Source organism: Pan troglodytes, chromosome 2 (assembly GCF_028858775.2).
Source record: "Pan troglodytes isolate AG18354 chromosome 2, NHGRI_mPanTro3-v2.0_pri, whole genome shotgun sequence".
Classification (NCBI taxonomy): domain Eukaryota; kingdom Metazoa; phylum Chordata; class Mammalia; order Primates; family Hominidae; genus Pan; species Pan troglodytes.
In genome coordinates, this window is record NC_086015.1 from 122,702,331 (window position 1) to 122,722,160 (window position 19,830).

The 19,830-nt window shown below is 45.3% G+C and overlaps 1 protein-coding gene across 2 annotated transcripts in view; it reads left to right on the forward strand.

Annotated features, from left to right (window-relative positions):
• The window catches only part of ARHGAP31 (Rho GTPase activating protein 31), a 124,523-nt gene extending 106,356 nt beyond the window's left edge, over positions 1-18,167 (forward strand). For both annotated transcript variants that reach the window (XM_001162142.7, XM_063806127.1), the window contains 3 exons: positions 2,259-2,834; positions 9,962-10,242; positions 14,303-18,167. In XM_001162142.7, coding sequence (XP_001162142.1) covers positions 2,259-2,834; positions 9,962-10,242; positions 14,303-16,711 — 3,266 coding nt within the window. In that variant the 3' untranslated portion in view covers positions 16,712-18,167. The remainder of the gene's footprint in view (positions 1-2,258; positions 2,835-9,961; positions 10,243-14,302) is intronic.
• Positions 18,168-19,830: the final 1,663 nt, after the last annotated feature.

Sequence of the window (19,830 nt, forward strand, 5' to 3'; positions counted from 1 at the left end):
CTTTGGGCAGAAAGAAAGAGCCAAGCATTGGTTTATGCCCTATGGTTTTATGCCTAGAGGCCTATGTATCTTGAATTTGGCTGTTTCCATATGCTTTCGCTTCCTAGTTTTTGTGTCAAGTCATGATTTTCAGTTGGTAGGTTCATTCATGTATCTATTCATTCATTCATTTATTATGTATCATTAAACATTAATTAGGCACCAGCTATGTATCAGCCATGTGCAAACCACAATATCCTTTGTTGGAGTAGACGTGTATACAGTTGCACATGAGGTAACACCGACCACCAAAATAACACATAACATTTGTTCTCACAGCTGTATCCTTCAGGGCTGACTTGCCTGTATCTCTCTCTTCTATTTCTGTTAAGTAACCAACAAGCACCATTACAAATTACAAGGCAAAGGACTTGTCTGGCAACAGACTGTTAAAACTCCCCTATACTTATCCCATGACTTTCCAGCCCCTTTAATACAAGACATTTTTCTCTTTCAAAAATGAGTCAGACCAAAACAATACAGAAAATCTTTAGAACAACATTTTAAAAATAATTCTAAACCTGGGCGGGTGTGGTGGCTGATGCCTGTAATCCCAGCACTTTGGGAGGCTGAGGCAGGTGGATCACTTGAGGCCAGGAGTTCGAGACCAGCCTGGCCAACATGGTGAAATCCTCTCTGTACTAAAAAAAATACAAGAAATTAGCCAGGCGTGGTGGTGCATGCCTATAATTCCAGCTACTCAGGAAGCCGAGGCACAAGAATCACTTAAACCCAGGAGGCAGAGGCTGAGGCACGAGAATCGTTTGAACCCAGGAGGCAGAGATTGCAGTGAGCTGAGATTGCGCCACTGCACTCCAGCCTGTCTCAAATAATAATAATAATAATAATTAATAATAATAATTCTAAACCTGTATAATACTCAGTGAGATCTTCTTAAGTTAACTTGATACTTTCAGCATTTTCTTACTTTTATATTCATCTATTTGCTTTGGTTTGGAAACTTCTTGGCAGTTCTTGCCCAGTTTTGCAGGAGTTAATATTTCAACATATAGGTTATTATATACATGGCATGTGAGTATTAGACAGGTCATCTAACTGCTGAGTCTCGATGTCCTCATGTGTTAAAGATCATTACACTTCCTTACAGGGTGGTCATAAGAATTTTAAGCATACAGTTATGTAAGATGCCCAGTTTAGTGCTTAGTACCAAGTTAGAAATTATTTTCTAGATTCCTGGCAACTCACGTATCATCTCCAAGCTTATTTACTTCCCACGTAGGCTTTTCTCTTCCTTGCCTTTATTTCTAAGTCAAGAACTTGGTCCGGGCATAGTGGCTCATGCCTGTCATCCCAGCACTTTGGGAGGCCGAGGCAGGCAGATCACCTGAGGTCAGGAGTTCAAGACCAGCCTGGCCAACATGGTGAAATCTCCTCTCTACTAAAAATACAAAAATTAGCTGGGCGCGGTGGCAGGTGCCTGTAATCCCAGCTACTCAGGAGGTTGAGGCAGGAGAATCACTTCAACCCAGGAGGTGGAGGTTGCAGTGAGCCGAGATCACGACACTGCACTCCAGCCTGGGCGACAGAGCTGTACTCCATCTCAAAAAAAAAAAAAAAAAAAAAATTCACTCCTCACAATTGTGCTTTCTAACCGTTAGTTAATTTACATTTCTAGTTTCTCATCCTCTGAATCAACAGGAAGAAGCCTGAGAAAAGGTGGGGAAGGTCTAGTTGTTAATAGCATTTGTTTCCTTGCTGGGAAATCAAACCCCTCTGTCTGGGTCCATCTGCCAGAGAAAACTTAAAACAAAAAGTTTTAAAGTTCTAAAATAAGACAAGATTCTGTTTATTTTTCCTTTTTGTCTTCTTCATTTTGAGCAAACATCATCCTACCGCCTCCCATCTGTCTCTTTATTTTTTCATGGTCTACATTTAATGCCTAGTAGATGATGGCTCTGTTTAGCAACTTTAGCAGTAATCTTTTTTTGAAAACTGCTCTACCTGCAAAGTTTAAAAGTGATCTGTATGGCACAACAGCAAATGAACCTACCAAAGCATCATGCTGAAATTCTGTGCATATGAGGAAGTGCTTTCTCTTTTGTCATCCAGATGTTACCTGTCTTTATCTGGGCGGTTATGCCCCTGTTAGAATGCTGTGCCTCTCTAGTATTCAAATGTCGTGTGCTTGCCCTTACTGGAAGGCCTGCTATTGTATGTGTGCCCCGGCTGCTGACCATACACTTGTTCCTTTTTACTAGGAAAAGAAACCAAGGGAAATTTCAATCGAACAGTTACCACCGGTGGATTTTTCATTCCAGCAACAAAGATGCACTCCACCGGCACCGGCAGCTCATGTGACCTCACCAAGCAGGAGGGCGAATGGGGCCAGGAGGGGATGCCTCCGGGGGCTGAGGGTGGCTTTGATGTGAGCAGTGATCGCAGCCATCTCCAGGGCGCCCAGGCCCGGCCCCCACCGGAACAGCTGAAGGTTTTCCGGCCTATTGAGGATCCGGAGGGCGAGCAAACAGCCCCAAAGATGTTGGGTATGTTCTACACTTCGAACGACAGCCCTAGCAAATCCGTCTTCACCAGCAGCCTCTTCCAGATGGAGCCCTCGCCGCGTCACCAGCGCAAGGCGCTGAACATCTCCGAGCCCTTTGCGGTGTCTGTGCCGCTCCGCGTGTCCGCGGTCATCAGCACCAACAGCACGCCGTGCAGAACACCCCCGAAGGAGCTGCAGTCTCTTTCCAGCCTGGAAGAGTTTTCTTTTCATGGATCAGAGAGCGGAGGCTGGCCAGAAGAAGAGAAACCGCTGGGAGCTGAGACTTCTGCAGGTAAATAGAGGAGAGAGGGTATCTTTCCGTTGCAAGAGAGAAAAACCAGACTTAAATTTGCTTGAGTTTGCAAGGCAATATAGTGCGGTGGTTAAGCCTGTGGGCTCTAGAGCCCGATTGGGTACAAATCCACGCTCTGCCATTTTACTGCATGATCTTCAGCAGGTTAATGTAACCACTCTGTGCCTCGGTTTCTTAATCTGTAAAATGGGAATAATTATGTTAATAATACCTTTTTCATAAGTTTGTTGTAAATATTAAATTATTTAATACATATGAAGCTCTCAGAACAGTGTCTACATACAATAAGTATATAATAAATGTTACCTATTATTATTTTATTTGCTCACAGAGTGAGAAGGCAGGAGAAAAACTTACAGAATGGAATGCAGAGCTGCAGAGCTGGAATTGGGGATTCAGTTCTTCCAGTCTCCTTCTCTTTCCATCCACCCATCCTTATTTCTACTTTATATTTGCAGACAACATGGTTAGCAACCCTAGCAACGAGAAAGAGCATCCCTCTCCCAATTTTCTGATATCAAATGCAGGAAGGATTCTGATTGGATCTGCCTGAGTCCCATGCCCAGCCTTGGACCAATCACTGTTTCCAGCTAATTGGGTTCTGAGATTGGCCAGACTTGAGTCTCTGGGTGTGTCTGGAGTGAAGAGAGTTTCTTTAATTAACAAGCAAACATGGGCCACATAAAATGGAAGCAGGGAGAACCCCAAAGGAAAGGGTGGCTGACAATCAAACCAACAAATGTTTATTGTGATTTAGGAATGTTTCTTTTCCGTTAATATTAGTCATTTTCAGCACCTATTAGGTTGTCAGGCACTCTCCTAAGTGTCCTGCAAATATTATCTCATTTCTCCCTTCTATCCTATGATATAGATAGTCACTATTATCCCCATTTCCTTAAAGAGGAATGGTTTATTTGCTGAATCACTCATAGCAAGGAAGTGGAAACACCAGGATTTTAATCCAGACTTTAAAAAAATCCATGCTTGTAACACTATACCACGCTCCCTCCTGTGTTCACTATGGGCTGTGGAGTTAAAAGATTGTTAAGACATGATCCCTTCCCCACAGTGAGCTCAAAAACTAAGAAGGGAAATTGAAACTCTGCACTGAAGTTCAGCACAGGGTCAGCCTATGGAAGCAGCATAAGAGCCTCCTCAGGATTTTTGGAATTAGGGAGGGGTTAGGTACCCAAAGCATCATGAAAGAGGTGTTCCTAACAGATGGCAAGGGCATGAAGGAGAGACAGTCCTCTCAGGAGGATTCCAGGAAGATTCAGAAGAGGTGACATTTGGACTGAGCCTTCATAAATGGGTAGGGTTTCTCCATGCAGAAAAGAAGAGAAAGGGCATTCTGAGCAGCTACATGTTGTGGGAAGTATGTAGGTTTTGGAACCCAACTGGGCTGATTCGGATGCTAGCTTTACTGCTTTTTGTCAGTTTGGCAGTGGGAAATTTTGGAGCCTGTTTCTCATCTGCAAAGCTGGGGAGACTCCTATCCCAAAGGCTGTAGTGAGGTCTGAATGGGAAAATGTCCATAAAATACCTGTCCATAGTTTGGCTCACAGAAGATGTGAGTAAATATTAGTCCTTTCCTCCCATTTCCTTTCAGGATGGGTACGCAGATGAGCAAATCTCGGGGGATCAAGTGATGCCTTGTCTGGAAAACGATGTCATGGGCTGGTGTGGGTCATGGGCAGCAGGATGTCATGGGCAGCAGGATGAGGGATAGGGGAGGGAGTGAAGGCTTTGAGGAAAACAGTGTTTCCAAAGGCTTTTGTGAGATTTGTTATCCTCTCTGGAAGAATAGGTCTCTGGGCCCCATGGGGTCTTTTAGAGACAGTCTGTTATCCATTTCCCCCCCTCTCTCCTCTCTATAAATAAGAATACACATTTTGTATTAAGTTGGTCTGGGAAAGACACTAATGGAGACTCCAGCCTGCCTTCCTACCTGTGGCCAATGGGCAGTCAGGGCAGAAAGAGGGGCCTTGTGGAAGGCAGCCATCCAGATCTGAGACTGAGGGTGGAAGGGGGCTGCTGAGAGGCTCAGGGGCAACAGGTCCCCTCACCCTGCTCTCTGACGGGGTGAGGTTAACTTCAGTGTCTTATCTTCTTCCATGATTATTCCATGTGGAGAACTTCACCTTCATTAATTAAATATTTTTCTTTCTGTTGTGCAGTAGCAGGGGGCAAAAGAAAAAGAATTAAAGGCAATTTTCCAGGTTACCCAATTAAACTTTTAGTTGCTCTGGTCAAACCAACTCTCCCACTTTTGGCCAATCTAAGTGAAATTCCAGTGTGACCCAAAGCGTAGAGATACCGAGTAAGTAGTGCAGTTTAACTAAAGTTAAATGATTGTAAATACTGATTACTCTGAATGAAAAAATTGAAGGATTAATCAATGTAATCATCATGGTTGATTATCTGACTTTTACCTGATTCAAGAGCATGTCCTGCTAACCTCATCCTCAGCTGGTGGGGAGAAAGGACAACAAACCGAATCCTTCTGAAAGTGAAGGATGAGCTTATGGGCTGGTTTAAAAATTACAACTGACACTCTCTGCATCCCCTTCTAGAAATGCTTGTTAAGGAAGATCAGAATAAACATATAGCTTTACAGAAACTTGATAAATGAAAATCCAGAATTTCCCTAAGAGATATTAGGAGTTGCCCCATTCTTTTACTAAAGAACTTACAATAGAATTCTCTTAGTTCTATTTTAGTGCATCTGAAATATGATTCTATAACACCTACAAAAATTTGTTTTGCCCTATTTTTTTTAATCAGGAGCAAGCCTACCTTATAAACTCATTAGTTGATTCTATTAGTTAAGGTACAGGCTAAGCTGCTATAATATAGAAAATCAAAAATACAGCAGCTCAAACAAGATAGAAGTTTATTTCTATCTTACACACAAGTCCAGAATAAGGTGGCTGTGATGCAGGAGATCTGAGGTTCCAGGCTCCTTCAGCCATACCCGGGGTGTTGTCCTTGTCTGCATGGTCAGAGTAGGCTCAACACCCCCACAGTCACATTCCCACCCATGGGAAAGGGCTAGAGGAAGAAGCCAAGCAGCTTCCACTTAAGGATGTCACCTAGAAGCTGCACACATCGTTTCCACTGCCTCCCATCTGCCAAACATATTTCACATAGCCACACTATCCTCAGGAGGCTGAGGAATGTCACTAGATGGAAAACCATGTGCCCAGCTAAAACCTGGGGGGTGGGGGAGGTTCTAGCTCCAAATAAAGAAGAGGATAGATATTGGGCAACGATTATCAATCTCTGCCTCTATGGTCACCCGCTTTGTGTATAATGTGTCACATGCTGGGAACGTGATAATGCCCTTCCCTTTTGAGCTATAGAGATTTCTTGTAGTTTACAAGTAGCCACCAAATCTGTCAGCCTACAAAAATTTGTTGAAGATTTTCAGGTAATTTTTAGGAATAGATACTGCCTCTGTTCTGAGGAACTTACCCAAGGATAGAAGCCATGTACCTGAAAAGAGATCATGGTAACCTGAGGACTGTGCAGCACATAAATAATAACACTGAGTGCTAAGGGACATGGTATGGGAAAGCTACAAAGAGATGTTGTTAGGTTTATCTCTTGAGGAATGGATTCAATTGGAATCACAAGGAGGACCAAAGCAGGGGAGAACAAGTCCTGTTAGGGGAGTGGGAGAAGAGAGGACATGTGGCTGGGCCACAGTGAGATGGGCTTTGCATGCCATAATGGAGGCAATAGGGAGCCATTGAGGGTTTTCAGCAAGGGAGTGAGTGATAGGTACAAACTCATGGTTAGCACGGGCCCTTCCTTCACACCTCAAACAGGAGTCCATATTAATGGTCATGGTCAATGGAAAGAAGCTCTACAAAAAGGGACACTGGCAAGTTCCTCCAACTACTAGATTTTAGGAGAATGTTAAAAAATATATATTTAAAAATTATGGATGCATTTACCCTTTCACCCAAAAGTTTCACTCCTAAGAATTTATCCTAAATAAATGGTTGCATAAATACAAAATGATGTTTGCACATCATGGCATTATTTGTAATAGCAAAGGACTGGAAACAACCCAAATGCCCCCCTTTAGGGGTCTGGTTGAATAACTAGGGTGCATCCACACAGTGAAGTTCTATAGAGTCCATAGCTTTGTGAGCCTTGCACCACATTCCCCCAAACTCCAGCGAATCTGTCGGGGACAGTTTCTGTGCACATGAAAGGCACCTATCTCAGATGTCTGCCTTGCGTTTCTGGTTTTCTGCCTCAGAGCATTTTATGGAGGGATTGGCTCGCTCAGCCTTTGCGTGGGACAGCCCAGAAGCATGGAGAATTAACTGCGGTAGCTCTCAAGTAATACAAGCCAGGAATCGGTGGATAAATGACCCACCTTCTCATCGTTTGGAGGGATTGTTGTGGGACACATTCTACCTAGTGCTTCTTAGGGTTACCAGGGATTGAGTCCCAGTTGCTGAAAATGGGAACGAACTCAACAAAATACTCTTTATTGACTTTTCCTCCGTCCCTCTCACTTTCTCATTTCTGCTTCCTGGGACCACCTTCTAAATAAGCCACCTGCTACTAGGACCCTATTTCAGGATCTGCTTTGAAGGAAACCCAAACGAGGCCACATCATAAAGAATGATCATGCCGGGTGCGATGGCTCACATCTGTAATCCCAGCACTTTGGGAGGCCGGGGTAGGCAGATCACCTGAGGTCAGGGGTCTGAGACCAGCCTGGCCAACATGATGAAACCCCGTCTCTACTAAAAAATACAAAAATTAGACAGGTGCAGTGGCAGGCAGCTGTAGTCCCAGCTACTAGGGAAGTCGAGGCAGGAGAATCGCTTGAACCCAGGAGGCGGAGATTGCAGCAAGCTGAGATCGCACCACTGCACTCCAGCCTGGGCGACAGAGCGAGACTCCATCTCAAAAAAAAAAAAGAAAGAAAGAAAGAAAAAAATAAAGAAAAAAAAGAATAGAAAATGACTAATCTCCCTCTCTACTAACATGTCATGGGCTTGGTTCAAGATATGTTAAGTGAGAAAATGTAAAGCAAACAACAATCTGTATCACATAGTGTATTTTGTGTACTAAGGATGGAAAACAAAAATATATACAAGTGTCTGTTTAAATATGCAAAAATAAACTCTGGCAGAATAAACCAATAAACTAATAAAAGTAGTTATCTGTAAGAGACAGTGGGAGTGTGGAACAAACCAGAAGCAACAGGGATGAACACATGGTGGGTGACCAAGGAGAGGTTGGTCTGGGAAGCCTTGAAAGAGGTGTTGTTAGGTTTGTCTTGAAGAATGGGTTAGATTGCAACCAACCACAGGGATGACCAGAGCAGAAGAGTGCAAGGCCTGGCAGGGGGACTGGTAGAGTAGCAGACATGTGGCTGGGCCAGCAAGAAGGGGCCTTTTTATATACAGTGGGCCCTCGACAGTCAAAGGTTCCACATCCATGGATTGAACCAATCACAGATCAAAAATCTCCAGAATAAAAAATTGCATCTGTACTAAACATGTACAGATTTTATTCTTGCCATTATTTCTTAAACAATACAGTATAACAGCTATTTGCATGGCATTTACAGTGTATTACATATTATAAGCAACCTAGAGATAAGCAACCTAGAGATAAGCAACCTAGAGATAATATTACATATTATATAAGCAACCTAGAAAACATATTATATAAGCAACCTAGAAAACAAAAAGATGTGCATAGGTTATATGCAAATACTATGTATGCCATTTTATATCAGGGACTTGAGCACACATGGATTTTGGTATTGGGGGGAGGTCCTGGAACCAGTCGCCCCATGGATACCAAGGAATGACCTGTAGTTTTAACTTTTGAATTCTGTAAATATTTTACATATTCAAAGATAAAATTGAATTTCAGGAAATAAGCCTGCAAAGTGATGGGCAAAAGGAAATACCACTATTGTGAATTCTGAAGCATTTTACTTCAGACATCAGGATGCTGTCACTAGATCTGAGTTGCTGGGCTGGCCTTGCGGTGAGACACCTCAGAGTTAAGACACCAGTGTAAACGATGGCAATGAGTGGTTTGGTCTTAACCAATCTTAACCAACAAACTTTTCTGAGCTTGTGCTGTGTGCCAGACACTGCTATATGCTTTGTCTCCATTGTCTACTTTATCCTCACATCAGCCCTGAAAAGCAAGTCTTATGATGCCTTTGTACCAAGATTACAAGATTCATTGAGAAATTAGCATTTGAACCCAGGTTTCTTTAATACCACTGTAAATGGTAATTTTTCTTGAGGGCCTGCTATGTGCCGAGCACAGTCCTGGGTACTCATTCAGTCTTTAATCCAGAGTGTGGAAACAGCTTTATGCAAAGAAATGGGGCTTTCCTTCATGCAAAGCAATAGAGGCCAAACTTGAGATCTGCCTGCTTCTTCCTGATCTCGTAGATGTTTAAGAACAGAACTTAATCACTTTGGATAGATCCAAATTGACAGGAGATAACCCCTGGGAAGAGTCACACAGGAAGCTGTTAATCATAATTATAAGGAGCAAGATGTGAATAATAGATTTTTGTAACCTTGGGCACCTAGATAGACTTCTCGAAGTCTGACTAGTTATTTGAGAAGTCAGAGACTGGGCTAGAGCATGGTGTCTCAACTTCAGCACTACTGACATTTTAGACTGGATAAGTCTTTGTTGTGGGGCAGGTTCTGTGCAGTGGAGGATATTTAGCAGCATCCCTGGCTTCTAACCACTAGATGCCAGTAGCATTCACCCCTCCCCAATGTTGTGGCAACCAAAAAATGTCTCCAGACATTGCCAAATGTCCACTGGAAGAAGAAAACGGTAGGAGCAAGATGGTCCCTGGTTGAGAACCACCGGACTGGGTGATCTTTGAGGTCCCTTCCTTCTTTGACAATCTGTAACTCTGGGAACTCAGGCCAGGACATTGCTAGGATAAAAGAGTAAATGCAAGGGGCGGTGAGCTGAGGGAATTCCCTCCATCCTTCTGAAACAGGGCCAGGAGACAGGACAGTGACTGTGTTGGGAACAGTCTCTCTTGAAATGAAGTCTCCTTTAACTGATAACTCTCATTTTCACTGCAGCTTCTGTACCTAAGAAGGCAGGTCTTGAGGATGCCAAGCCAGTACCTGAAGCACCGGGGACAGTGGAATGCAGCAAAGGCCTGTCCCAGGAGCCAGGCGCCCACCTGGAGGAGAAGAAAACCCCAGAAAGCTCCTTGAGCTCTCAACATTTAAATGAATTAGAGAAGAGGCCAAATCCGGAGAAGGTGGTGGAGGAGGGACAGGAGGCTGGTGAGATGGAGTCCAGCACCCTGCAGGAGAGCCCCAGGGCCAGAGCCAAAGCTGTGCTTCTCCATGAGATGGTAAGGTGCACTCTCCACCTGCTCCAGCCAGGTGGAGTTATTTTTTCCCAAGGGCTCTTGGTACAATTTAAAGTAAATTGAAAAAAAAATTTTTTTTTGAAAAATCAGTTTCTGCCAAAGGGACTTTAAGAGACAAACTTGTAATGAAGGTCTGAGATTTGTTTTGCAGTGGACTTTTCAGAAGTCCTGCAGTGATGGGGAGGAAACATCCTGTTCAGATTCCCTAATACAGACTCAACTCTAACTATTCCTGACCTGAGGTCACCATAAGCCAGTAACATGTCTTTGGAATGTAATGACATTCAATCCCAGAAGCAGCACAAGACCTGCTTGTCATACCCCAGTCCCAAATATCATGATCAGTCACAGAGTCCAGCCTTCTTCTTCTGGACATCCTGGATGGGCAGTTGTCTACACTTATTTCCAAAACAATAAATATTTCCAGGATCCATTCTTTCCTTCCGTGGGCTCTGGAGAAGTTAAAATACAATGCTGGAGCTGACTAAACCTTGTCTACTTTTTAGAGGTGGAATTTTCCAAGAAGGTTTTTATGGGATGTCCTTCCATAGAAAGTCTGAGGAGGTTTTCCAGGGATACCCAAGGAGGAGTCCTGCATTTGAGAGGCAGCTCTGTGACCAGAGGAGGGCACCAGAAAGGAGGATGCCTTTGAACTTGCTTCCAGAGTCTTGATTTTCAGGACGTGCACAAAAGAACCATGTGCTGGGAGTTAGGGCAGAGTGGAGTGCCATGGAGGCCTCAGGATGGCTGAGCTAGGGTCTCTATAAGATATATTGGCATTTGTTGAAGGGGAAAGATGAAGAGATTCATATGGGGATTGATTGAATTATTACAGGGGGGATTGATTGAATGGCATTGCTTTGAGAAGCAGGTAAAGTTAGTGCTGGAAAGAGAACCGGGTGGATTCAAGGGAACAAGTAAAGGCATCAGTTCATTCATTCATTCAAAACATGTATTTAACATGAACTTTGTGCCAGGCACTGGCATCACTGTAGTGAACAAGGCTTTAACCATCCCTGCCTTCTTGGAGCTAACAGCCTAGTCGGGGAAAGATTGAACAAGTAATTCCTGGGGTGCTATGGAAGCATGGAGTGCATGGGAGCACATAGCAAGAGGACCCAACCTAGTCAGAGGGAGGAGGCATGCCACAAGGGTCAGGGAAAGCTTCTCTGTAGAGTGCATATTCAGGCAGATAACTTAGATGGAAGAAAGGGGCAGTGGGTGGACTAGGAAAGGAGAGACCTCCAGGCAGAAAGAATAAGATGTGCCATGAATCCAAGGTAGAAAAGAGCATTCCCATTCAAGGAATGGGAGCAAGGCTGGGATAGCTGGGCTGGAGAAAATGAGACTCAGGGGGATGCAGGAGCCAGGACTTCTTGGAAGGGATTTGGGGTTTAACCTAAGGGCAATGGGAAAGCATATGAGGTGTTCAGAATTTTGTCTTTAATGGGTCATTCTATTCTGTGTGGAGAACGGCTTGAAGAAAGGAGGCACGAATGTGTCAGGAGGGGAGTATGTGGTAAGCCAGGAGAGAAAAGCTGGAGGTGTAGACTAATGTGGGGCCATGGTGATAGAAATGAAGGGCTACAATCACTATTTAGAAGGTAGAATGGACAGGACTTGTTGAAGGATTAGATAAGGGCTGAGAAAGAAGGAAACGTCAAAGGCACCTCATAGGTTTCTGGTTTGAGCAAAGAGATGCACTGTGGGTCCGCTTACTGAGAGGGCAGAGTGAAGTGGAAGGGAGTTTAGATGTTCATTTGTTCATCTAAATTTATGGTTTCTCAGTATTGATTTCTTAGTAATATCTCAGTTAATGTAGGTGCTGAGGAGAGTAAAGAGATGAAGCTGTCCCCGCTCCGAAGGAGGGCACAGTCTAGTAGGCAAAATAGAAATGTTCACAAATAAATGCAGTGTGGTAGAAGCAGATTAATTTTGATAAAGTAATCCCACAGAGATATGTGAAAGAAATAATCCAAAAGAAAACACTGAATCCATTACAGTTCAGCAGACCCTTTATTGAGCCCCCATTCACAGTATACCAGGCACCTTTTGGCCTTGTTGAATCAAAGATGAATAAACACAATCCTGACCTCAAGAAGCTCACAGTCCATTGGGAATAATAAGACAAGCATTAAAGTAACTGTAATATGAAACAACAAGTAATTAGAGCTAGGTGAGAAGGGACGAGAGGTCAGCAGCAAAAACTACTTTCACAAAGGCCTGTGCCATCCCAGGATGGAGATTCGTCCCCCGGCTGCCTCGCCCTGGGACAGAATTAGGCCTTGAGGCAAGAAATGAAAGAAACTGGGCCAGGCATGGTGGCTCACACCTTTCTGAGCACTTTGGGAGGTTGAGGCGGGTGGATCACCTGAGGTCAGGAGTTTGTGACCAGCCTGGCCAACATGGTGAAACCCCATCTCTACTAAAAATACAAAATTAGCCGGGTGTGGTGGCACGTGCCTGTAATCCCAGCTACTTGGGGGGCTGAGGCAGGAGAATCGCTTGAACCCGGGAGGAGGAGGTTGCAATGAGCCAAAATCATGCCACTGCACTCCAGCCTGGGTGACAAAAGTGAAACTCTGTTTCAAAAAAAAAAAAAAGAAAAGAAAGAAAGAAATTGAAATTGGTTGTCCTGGCCCTGAGCAGGCCTCCTTCCATCCCTTTCCTGTCTATAGCTTTGGGCTTTATGTAGGGAAAGGGAGGAGTCTAGAAGGACAAAGGGAGGCTGGACTTGAGGGGAGACAAGGACAGCAAGCAAGGTGGAGGAGTAGGCAGTTCCACAAACCACAACAAAGAAATCCCCATCATGTTAACAGTGGTTATCTGTGGGGAGTAAGGATGTATGATTTTGATGTCTTTGTATTTGCCTTTATTTTAATATGTATTCATATTTTTTCCATGTGAAATATGTATTTCCTTGGTAATGAGAAAAAAGAGACTGGGCGTGGTGGCTCACACCTGTAATCCCAGCACTTTTGGAGGCCTAGGTGGGAAAATTACTTGAGCCCAGGAGTTTGAGACCAGCCTAGCAACATGGTGAAACCCCATCTCTACTAAAAATACAAAAATTAGCCGGGTGGCACAGGCCTGTAATCCCAGCTACTTGGGGGGCTGAGGCAGGAGAATCGCTTGAACCCAGGAGGTGGAGGCTACAGTGAGCTGAGATCACGCCACTGCACTCCATCCAGGGCAATAGAGCGAGACTCTGTCTCAAAAAAATAACATTAAAGGCCGGGCATGGTGGCTCACGCCTGTTAATCCCAGCACTTTGGGAGGCCAAGGTGGGTGGATCACGAGGTCAGGAGTTTGAGACCAGTCTGGCCAACATAGTGACACCCCATCTCTACTAAAAATATAAAAAATTAGCCAGGTGTGGTGGTGTGCACCTGTAATCCCAGCTACTTGGGAGGCTGAGGCAGAAGAATCGTGTGAACCCAGGAGGCAGAGGTTGCAGTGAGCTGAGATCACACCATTGCACTCCAGCCCGGATGATAATGCGAGACTCTGTCTCAAAAAAAGAAAATTAAAAAAGAACGATATTTACTTATTTGGAAAGCAGGTGTCAGGGTAAGACTTAACATTTTCATTCCACTGGAAGACTTCATTCTTATGTGCCTTCTAGTGAACCTGAAGTTAAATGAGACCAGGGTTTTTGTTGTTTTATAAGGCAACAGTGCATAGAGATTAGGTACTTATGTTCTGGTGTAGACAGAACTGGATTTCAATCCTGGTGTGCTGCTGTATGACTTAGGTAAATTGTTTAATCTACTTGAACCTAGACCTCTCATCCATAAAATGGGAGTAATTATAGTAGTGTTTATCTCCTAGAGTAGTTGGGAAAATTACACAAGATATAGCTAAAGTATGTGATGGTGCATGGTGAGCACTCAGATAGCCACAGGTATTATCGGTGCTGCATCCTGTATTTGCTGAACTGGCACAGGCTGGCGCTGTCAGTCCCTTCCCTCTCACTGGAAACGCTGATGTCAGCACCCAGAGTACTTAGTTCTAAGACAATCAGTTTATTGATGTTTTTCAGGATGAAGATGATCTGGCCAATGCCCTGATCTGGCCTGAGATTCAACAGGAGCTGAAAATCATTGAATCTGAGGAGGAGCTCTCATCGTTGCCACCTCCTGCTCTGAAGACCAGCCCAATTCAGCCTATTCTCGAGTCGAGTCTGGGGCCCTTTATTCCCTCAGAGCCTCCTGGGAGCTTGCCTTGTGGCTCCTTCCCTGCTCCAGTCTCCGCCCCTCTGGAGGTGTGGACTAGGGATCCAGCCAATCAGAGCACACAGGGGGCTTCCACAGCAGCCAGCAGAGAGAAGCCGGAGCCTGAGCAGGGCCTGCACCCAGACCTCGCCAGCCTGGCTCCTCTGGAAATAGTTCCTTTTGAGAAGGCATCTCCACAAGCAACAGTGGAAGTAGGAGGCCCAGGGAATCTGTCTCCTCCACTCCCACCTGCTCCTCCCCCTCCAACTCCTCTGGAGGAGTCAACTCCAGTCCTGCTTTCAAAGGGCAGCCCGGAAAGAGAAGACTCATCCAAGAAATTGAGGACAGATCTCTACATAGACCAGCTGAAGTCCCAAGACAGCCCTGAGATCTCTAGCCTCTGTCAGGGAGAGGAGGCAACCCCAAGACACAGTGACAAGCAAAATTCAAAGAATGCTGCTTCTGAGGGGAAAGGCTGTGGTTTTCCAAGCCCAACCAGGGAGGTTGAGATCGTCTCACAAGAAGAGGAGGATGTAACCCATTCAGTACAGGAGCCTTCAGACTGTGACGAAGATGACACTGTGACAGACATTGCCCAGCATGGCCTGGAGATGGTGGAGCCCTGGGAGGAACCCCAGTGGGTGACGAGTCCCCTTCACTCTCCCACCCTGAAAGACGCGCACAAGGCCCAGGTACAGGGCCTTCAGGGTCGCCAATTGGAGAAGAGGCTTTCCCACAGGCCCAGCCTTCGCCAGAGCCATTCTCTAGATAGCAAACCCACGGTTAAAAGCCAGTGGACTCTCGAGGTTCCCTCCTCCAGCAGCTGTGCTAATCTTGAAACAGAGAGGAATTCTGACCCTCTTCAGCCCCAGGCACCCAGGAGAGAGATTACTGGATGGGATGAGAAAGCCCTGAGGTCCTTCAGAGAGTTCTCTGGCCTGAAAGGGGCAGAGGCTCCTCCCAACCAGAAGGGACCAAGTGGTGTGCAACCCAAGCCAGCAGAAACCAGCCCCATCAGCCTAGCAGAGGGAAAGGAGCTGGGGACACACCTGGGGCACAGCAGTCCACAGATTAGGCAAGGTGGTGTTCCTGGGCCAGAGAGCAGCAAGGAGAGTTCACCCGGCGTGCCGGACAGCCCTTCGCCTGGAGAGCACCCCGCAAAGTTACAGCTAAAGAGCACAGAGTGTGGGCCCCCAAAAGGGAAAAACAGGCCTTCTTCCCTCAACTTGGACCCTGCCATTCCCATTGCTGACCTCTTCTGGTTTGAGAACATGGCCTCATTTAGTTCACCTGGAATGCAGGTCTCTGAGCCAGGAGACCCAAAGGTCACATGGATGACCTCATCTTACTGTAAAGCAGACCCCTGGAGGGTTTACTCCCAGGACCCCCAGGACCTGGACATTGTTGCTCATGCACTGACAGGCCGCCGTAACTCAGCTCCTGTGAGTGTGTCAGCTGTGAGAACCTCCTTCATGGTCAAAATGTGCCAGGCCAGGGCGGTCCCAGTCATCCCTCCCAAGATTCAGTACACCCAGATCCCACAGCCCCTGCCCTCTCAGAGCTCAGGGGAGAATGGGGTTCAGCCTCTGGAGAGGAGCCAGGAGGAACCCAGCTCAACCAGTGGGACCACTCAGAAACCTGCCAAAGATGATTCTCCCTCCTCCCTGGAAAGCTCAAAGGAAGAAAAACCAAAGCAAGATCCCGGAGCCATTAAGTCCTCACCAGTGGATGCCACTGCACCCTGCATGTGCGAGGGACCCACCCTTTCTCCAGAACCAGGCTCGTCTAACCTGCTCTCCACCCAGGATGCAATAGTGCAATGCAGAAAGCGCATGTCAGAGACAGAGCCATCTGGGGACAACCTTCTTTCTTCAAAACTAGAGCGACCATCTGGGGGTTCTAAGCCTTTCCACAGGTCAAGGCCAGGAAGACCTCAGAGCCTAATCTTATTCAGTCCTCCTTTCCCCATTATGGACCACCTGCCCCCCTCATCCACAGTGACAGATTCCAAGGTCCTGCTGTCCCCTATCAGAAGTCCCACCCAGACAGTTTCCCCTGGCCTTCTTTGTGGAGAGTTGGCAGAAAACACATGGGTCACACCAGAAGGGGTTACACTTAGGAATAAAATGACCATCCCTAAGAATGGCCAGAGACTAGAGACCTCAACCAGCTGTTTTTACCAGCCTCAGCGGAGATCAGTAATTCTGGATGGAAGAAGTGGGAGGCAAATAGAATGATTTCGGTTCACCTGCTGGTGTCTGAAAAAAACCGTGATTCATCTGGAAGTTATTACAGGGCCAGCTTGCCATATTCCAGGCACAGGTTATCAAGTTTGGGCCTATTGTGGCCTCTGACTTCTCTTTCTTCAGCCTTTTGACCACTTATTAATTAGTCCATTTGCTAGAAGAATGGTCAAGGGAAAAACGAGAGATGAAATTTAGTTAAGTCTATGTGAGCAAGTGAGAGAAGGTTAGGTAAGGGGAGAGGATGGAATGCTTGCCTCCAATGAACTTTGGAGCTTGTATGTGAGTCAGATTGCTCCCCTATTGCTATTATCTATTACTCTTGAGAGCTGGCTGTCCTTTGAAAGAAAGAAGTAATGTTCTTTGAAAGAAACAAAAATCTCTTGCTGTGTCAAACCTCAAAATGTTGCTATTGGGGTTAGAAGGCCTCCTCTTTATGCTTTTTAATGCTCTTTCAAACGTGTTCTTTAGACCAGTTTTCTAATAAGCTTTGTAAAATGTACTATCCAAATTAGAAGTGGATTTGGAAATGCAAACTAACGTGCACTTAGATATCCAAGTGGGTGAGCTTAGCCACTCTTACCCATGCTCTTTCCCTGGAATCCCTGGAGACCTGTCCAAGATGATTTCCATATACCAGCATAGAAAATCAGAATCAAGAGAAAACTCTGAGACTGGCACAATCCAAGAAGATTTCCTGGCTCTGGCTTTTAGTAATTTGGGACTCCAACTGCCACTGTACTGGACTGTAATTTATAAATCCAGTAGCTACGCAGGGTGGAGGCTGGGCTGAGGATTACCATAATGAAATGTACTAAATCTTCATTTAGGTATGCAATCGTGAAGTGAAGGCATCTGCTTTCTTTACAGTATCAGAGTCCAAGAACAGGATGTCACCATAGATAAAAGCCTCATACAAAGGCAGAACTACACTCCAAATTTAATGTGTTTAAATTGGTGGGGCACCAGCAGAAACTACTTCTAGCTCAGCTTTACTCTTCTTCCACACTAGGCTGGGCCCAGCAATACAGGAGAGGATGAAGGGAGGAGCTCCAGGAGGCGAGGGAAGAGCCCTAGCAGGGCGGCCATCACAACCACTCACTGAGAGTTGCCCTTCTTAAAAATGTATTTTATTTTAGCCAGTGGGTCCCTTCCTTTCTCCTTTCCTCTCTACTGCTCAAGAACAGATTTGAGGCCAGGTGCGGTGCCTCACATCTGTAATCCCAACACTTTGGGAGGCTGAGATGGGTGGATTGCTTGAGCCCAGGAGTTCAAGACCAGCCTGGGCAACACAGCGAGACCCCATCTCTTAAAAAAATAACAGACTTGAGGAACCCCTCTCCCTTCCATAATTCCCCTCATCCACCGCCCACTCCAGGCACTCACTCAAACTTGCTCTTCAACTCTGTATACAAGCAGAAGCAATAAACCAATCTGATTTTCTTTTCAATTATTTATAACTTTCAATGGCTCTTTCCTTTCCAGCTGGCGAGAGAAAGGAGAACTAATATACCTGCTGGCAGATTTTTGGTGCTGCCCAAAAAAGGACTTCACAGGGCATCTCTTCTCAGGTTCAAGCCTGGCTGAATTCTGCCCAGAAGCTCAGTCATTGCAGAAATTTCTCTAAGGGCTGATAGTACCTCTGGGTAGGCGTCACAACCAAGGCTGGTTCTGGGCTTAGTGGGGGCTGAGATGAAGTTACCTCCTCCAATGAGAAATTGGGAGCTGATGCCCTGCAACAGATATATATTCCTCTCTCTCTCTGTCTTTCTATCTCTCTCCTCCCTCTCCCTCCCTCCCTCCCCGCCAATAAGCCTTACAAACAGTTTTGAAATCTTGTTCTGTACCTTTTAAGCCAGTGTCTGTGGCGAGGGTGACTGGCAAGTCAGCTGATGAGTTCTGCCTTCCGAGAGCACTGAGTGAGCAAGGCCTTTCATCAGTGTTTTGGCCTTCTCATTGGGTGAGCAAGACACTGAACCAACAGCCAACGAGATATGAACCTGTAAGAAAAAAGTCCTAGAATATAGTATTTTTCCCCAGGCCAGCAAAGTGAAGAAATACAGTGGTGACAGATGAGAAAGGCCATGTTCAAGAGATCTGAAAAGTACATTCCTGCCTTATCAGAAAATGTGTCAGACAGGTTTTATGTCAGCCTCAGTGCTCCTGCGGTGTCGACGCTCTGATAAGGACCATGTTCCAGTTAGAATGCGAGGGAGGGAAAGAGCTGCACTTTGCTTCACCATCAGAACTCTGAGCCAAATAATGAATATGTAAACTATTTTATGATTATTTTAAATGTTTGTTTGGTAACATTTATAAGATCTATTTTTATTTGGGGATAGACTGAGAAGCCACCATTTACATATTAACAAGTGACTTCAGTTCTAAGGGTTGAGGTGCCTGTGTGGATTTATAAAATGGTTGCAAGATCTTTTAGACTCTGACATTTATAGCATCACCTTCAGGAACACAGTTCTGGGGATGTCATCATGAGACACACTGACAGCTGTGGAGATAGTCCCTACTCTCAGCTTTCCTTGCTAGTCAAGTCCAAAAGGCCTTAGAAGCTGACTCACCTTCTCAGCCAGAGTCCTGCTGCTCAAGTGTGGACCTCCACTTTGACTCTCACCCAGCCTGCCAGCCATCACAAAGGCTTTCATAAACTTCCTGTGGTCTGGGCTAGCCTGGCACTGATGAAATTCCATTCTAAAGAAAGAAAACTCATATTCCTCCCCCCCGCAAATTGTTCCCCCAAATGCTCTGGGATTACCTATTTCACCACTCATTTGAGTCTCCGAAAAATGAACTCCCTGAGAATGGCTGGATGGGAATCAGACAGTCTGCTTCCATTCAGGAGAGGGACAGAACAGGAGCTGCTGTTTTTAGGAGGATTTACCTGGTGCCCTAGAAAGGGCTATGCAATCAAATTCTCAAGGGCTCCTTCAAATCAGCTATCAGTCCTCAAAATGGGGGTTGCTGATGTTAAATGATGAATTTGAAGTGAAACGCATGCATGTACTGATGTTTTCTTTCAGCATTAGTGGTTGCTTAAGAAAATAGTAACCTATATTTTCTGCTACACTTGGAATATGAAGAAATCTGAACAAGAACCC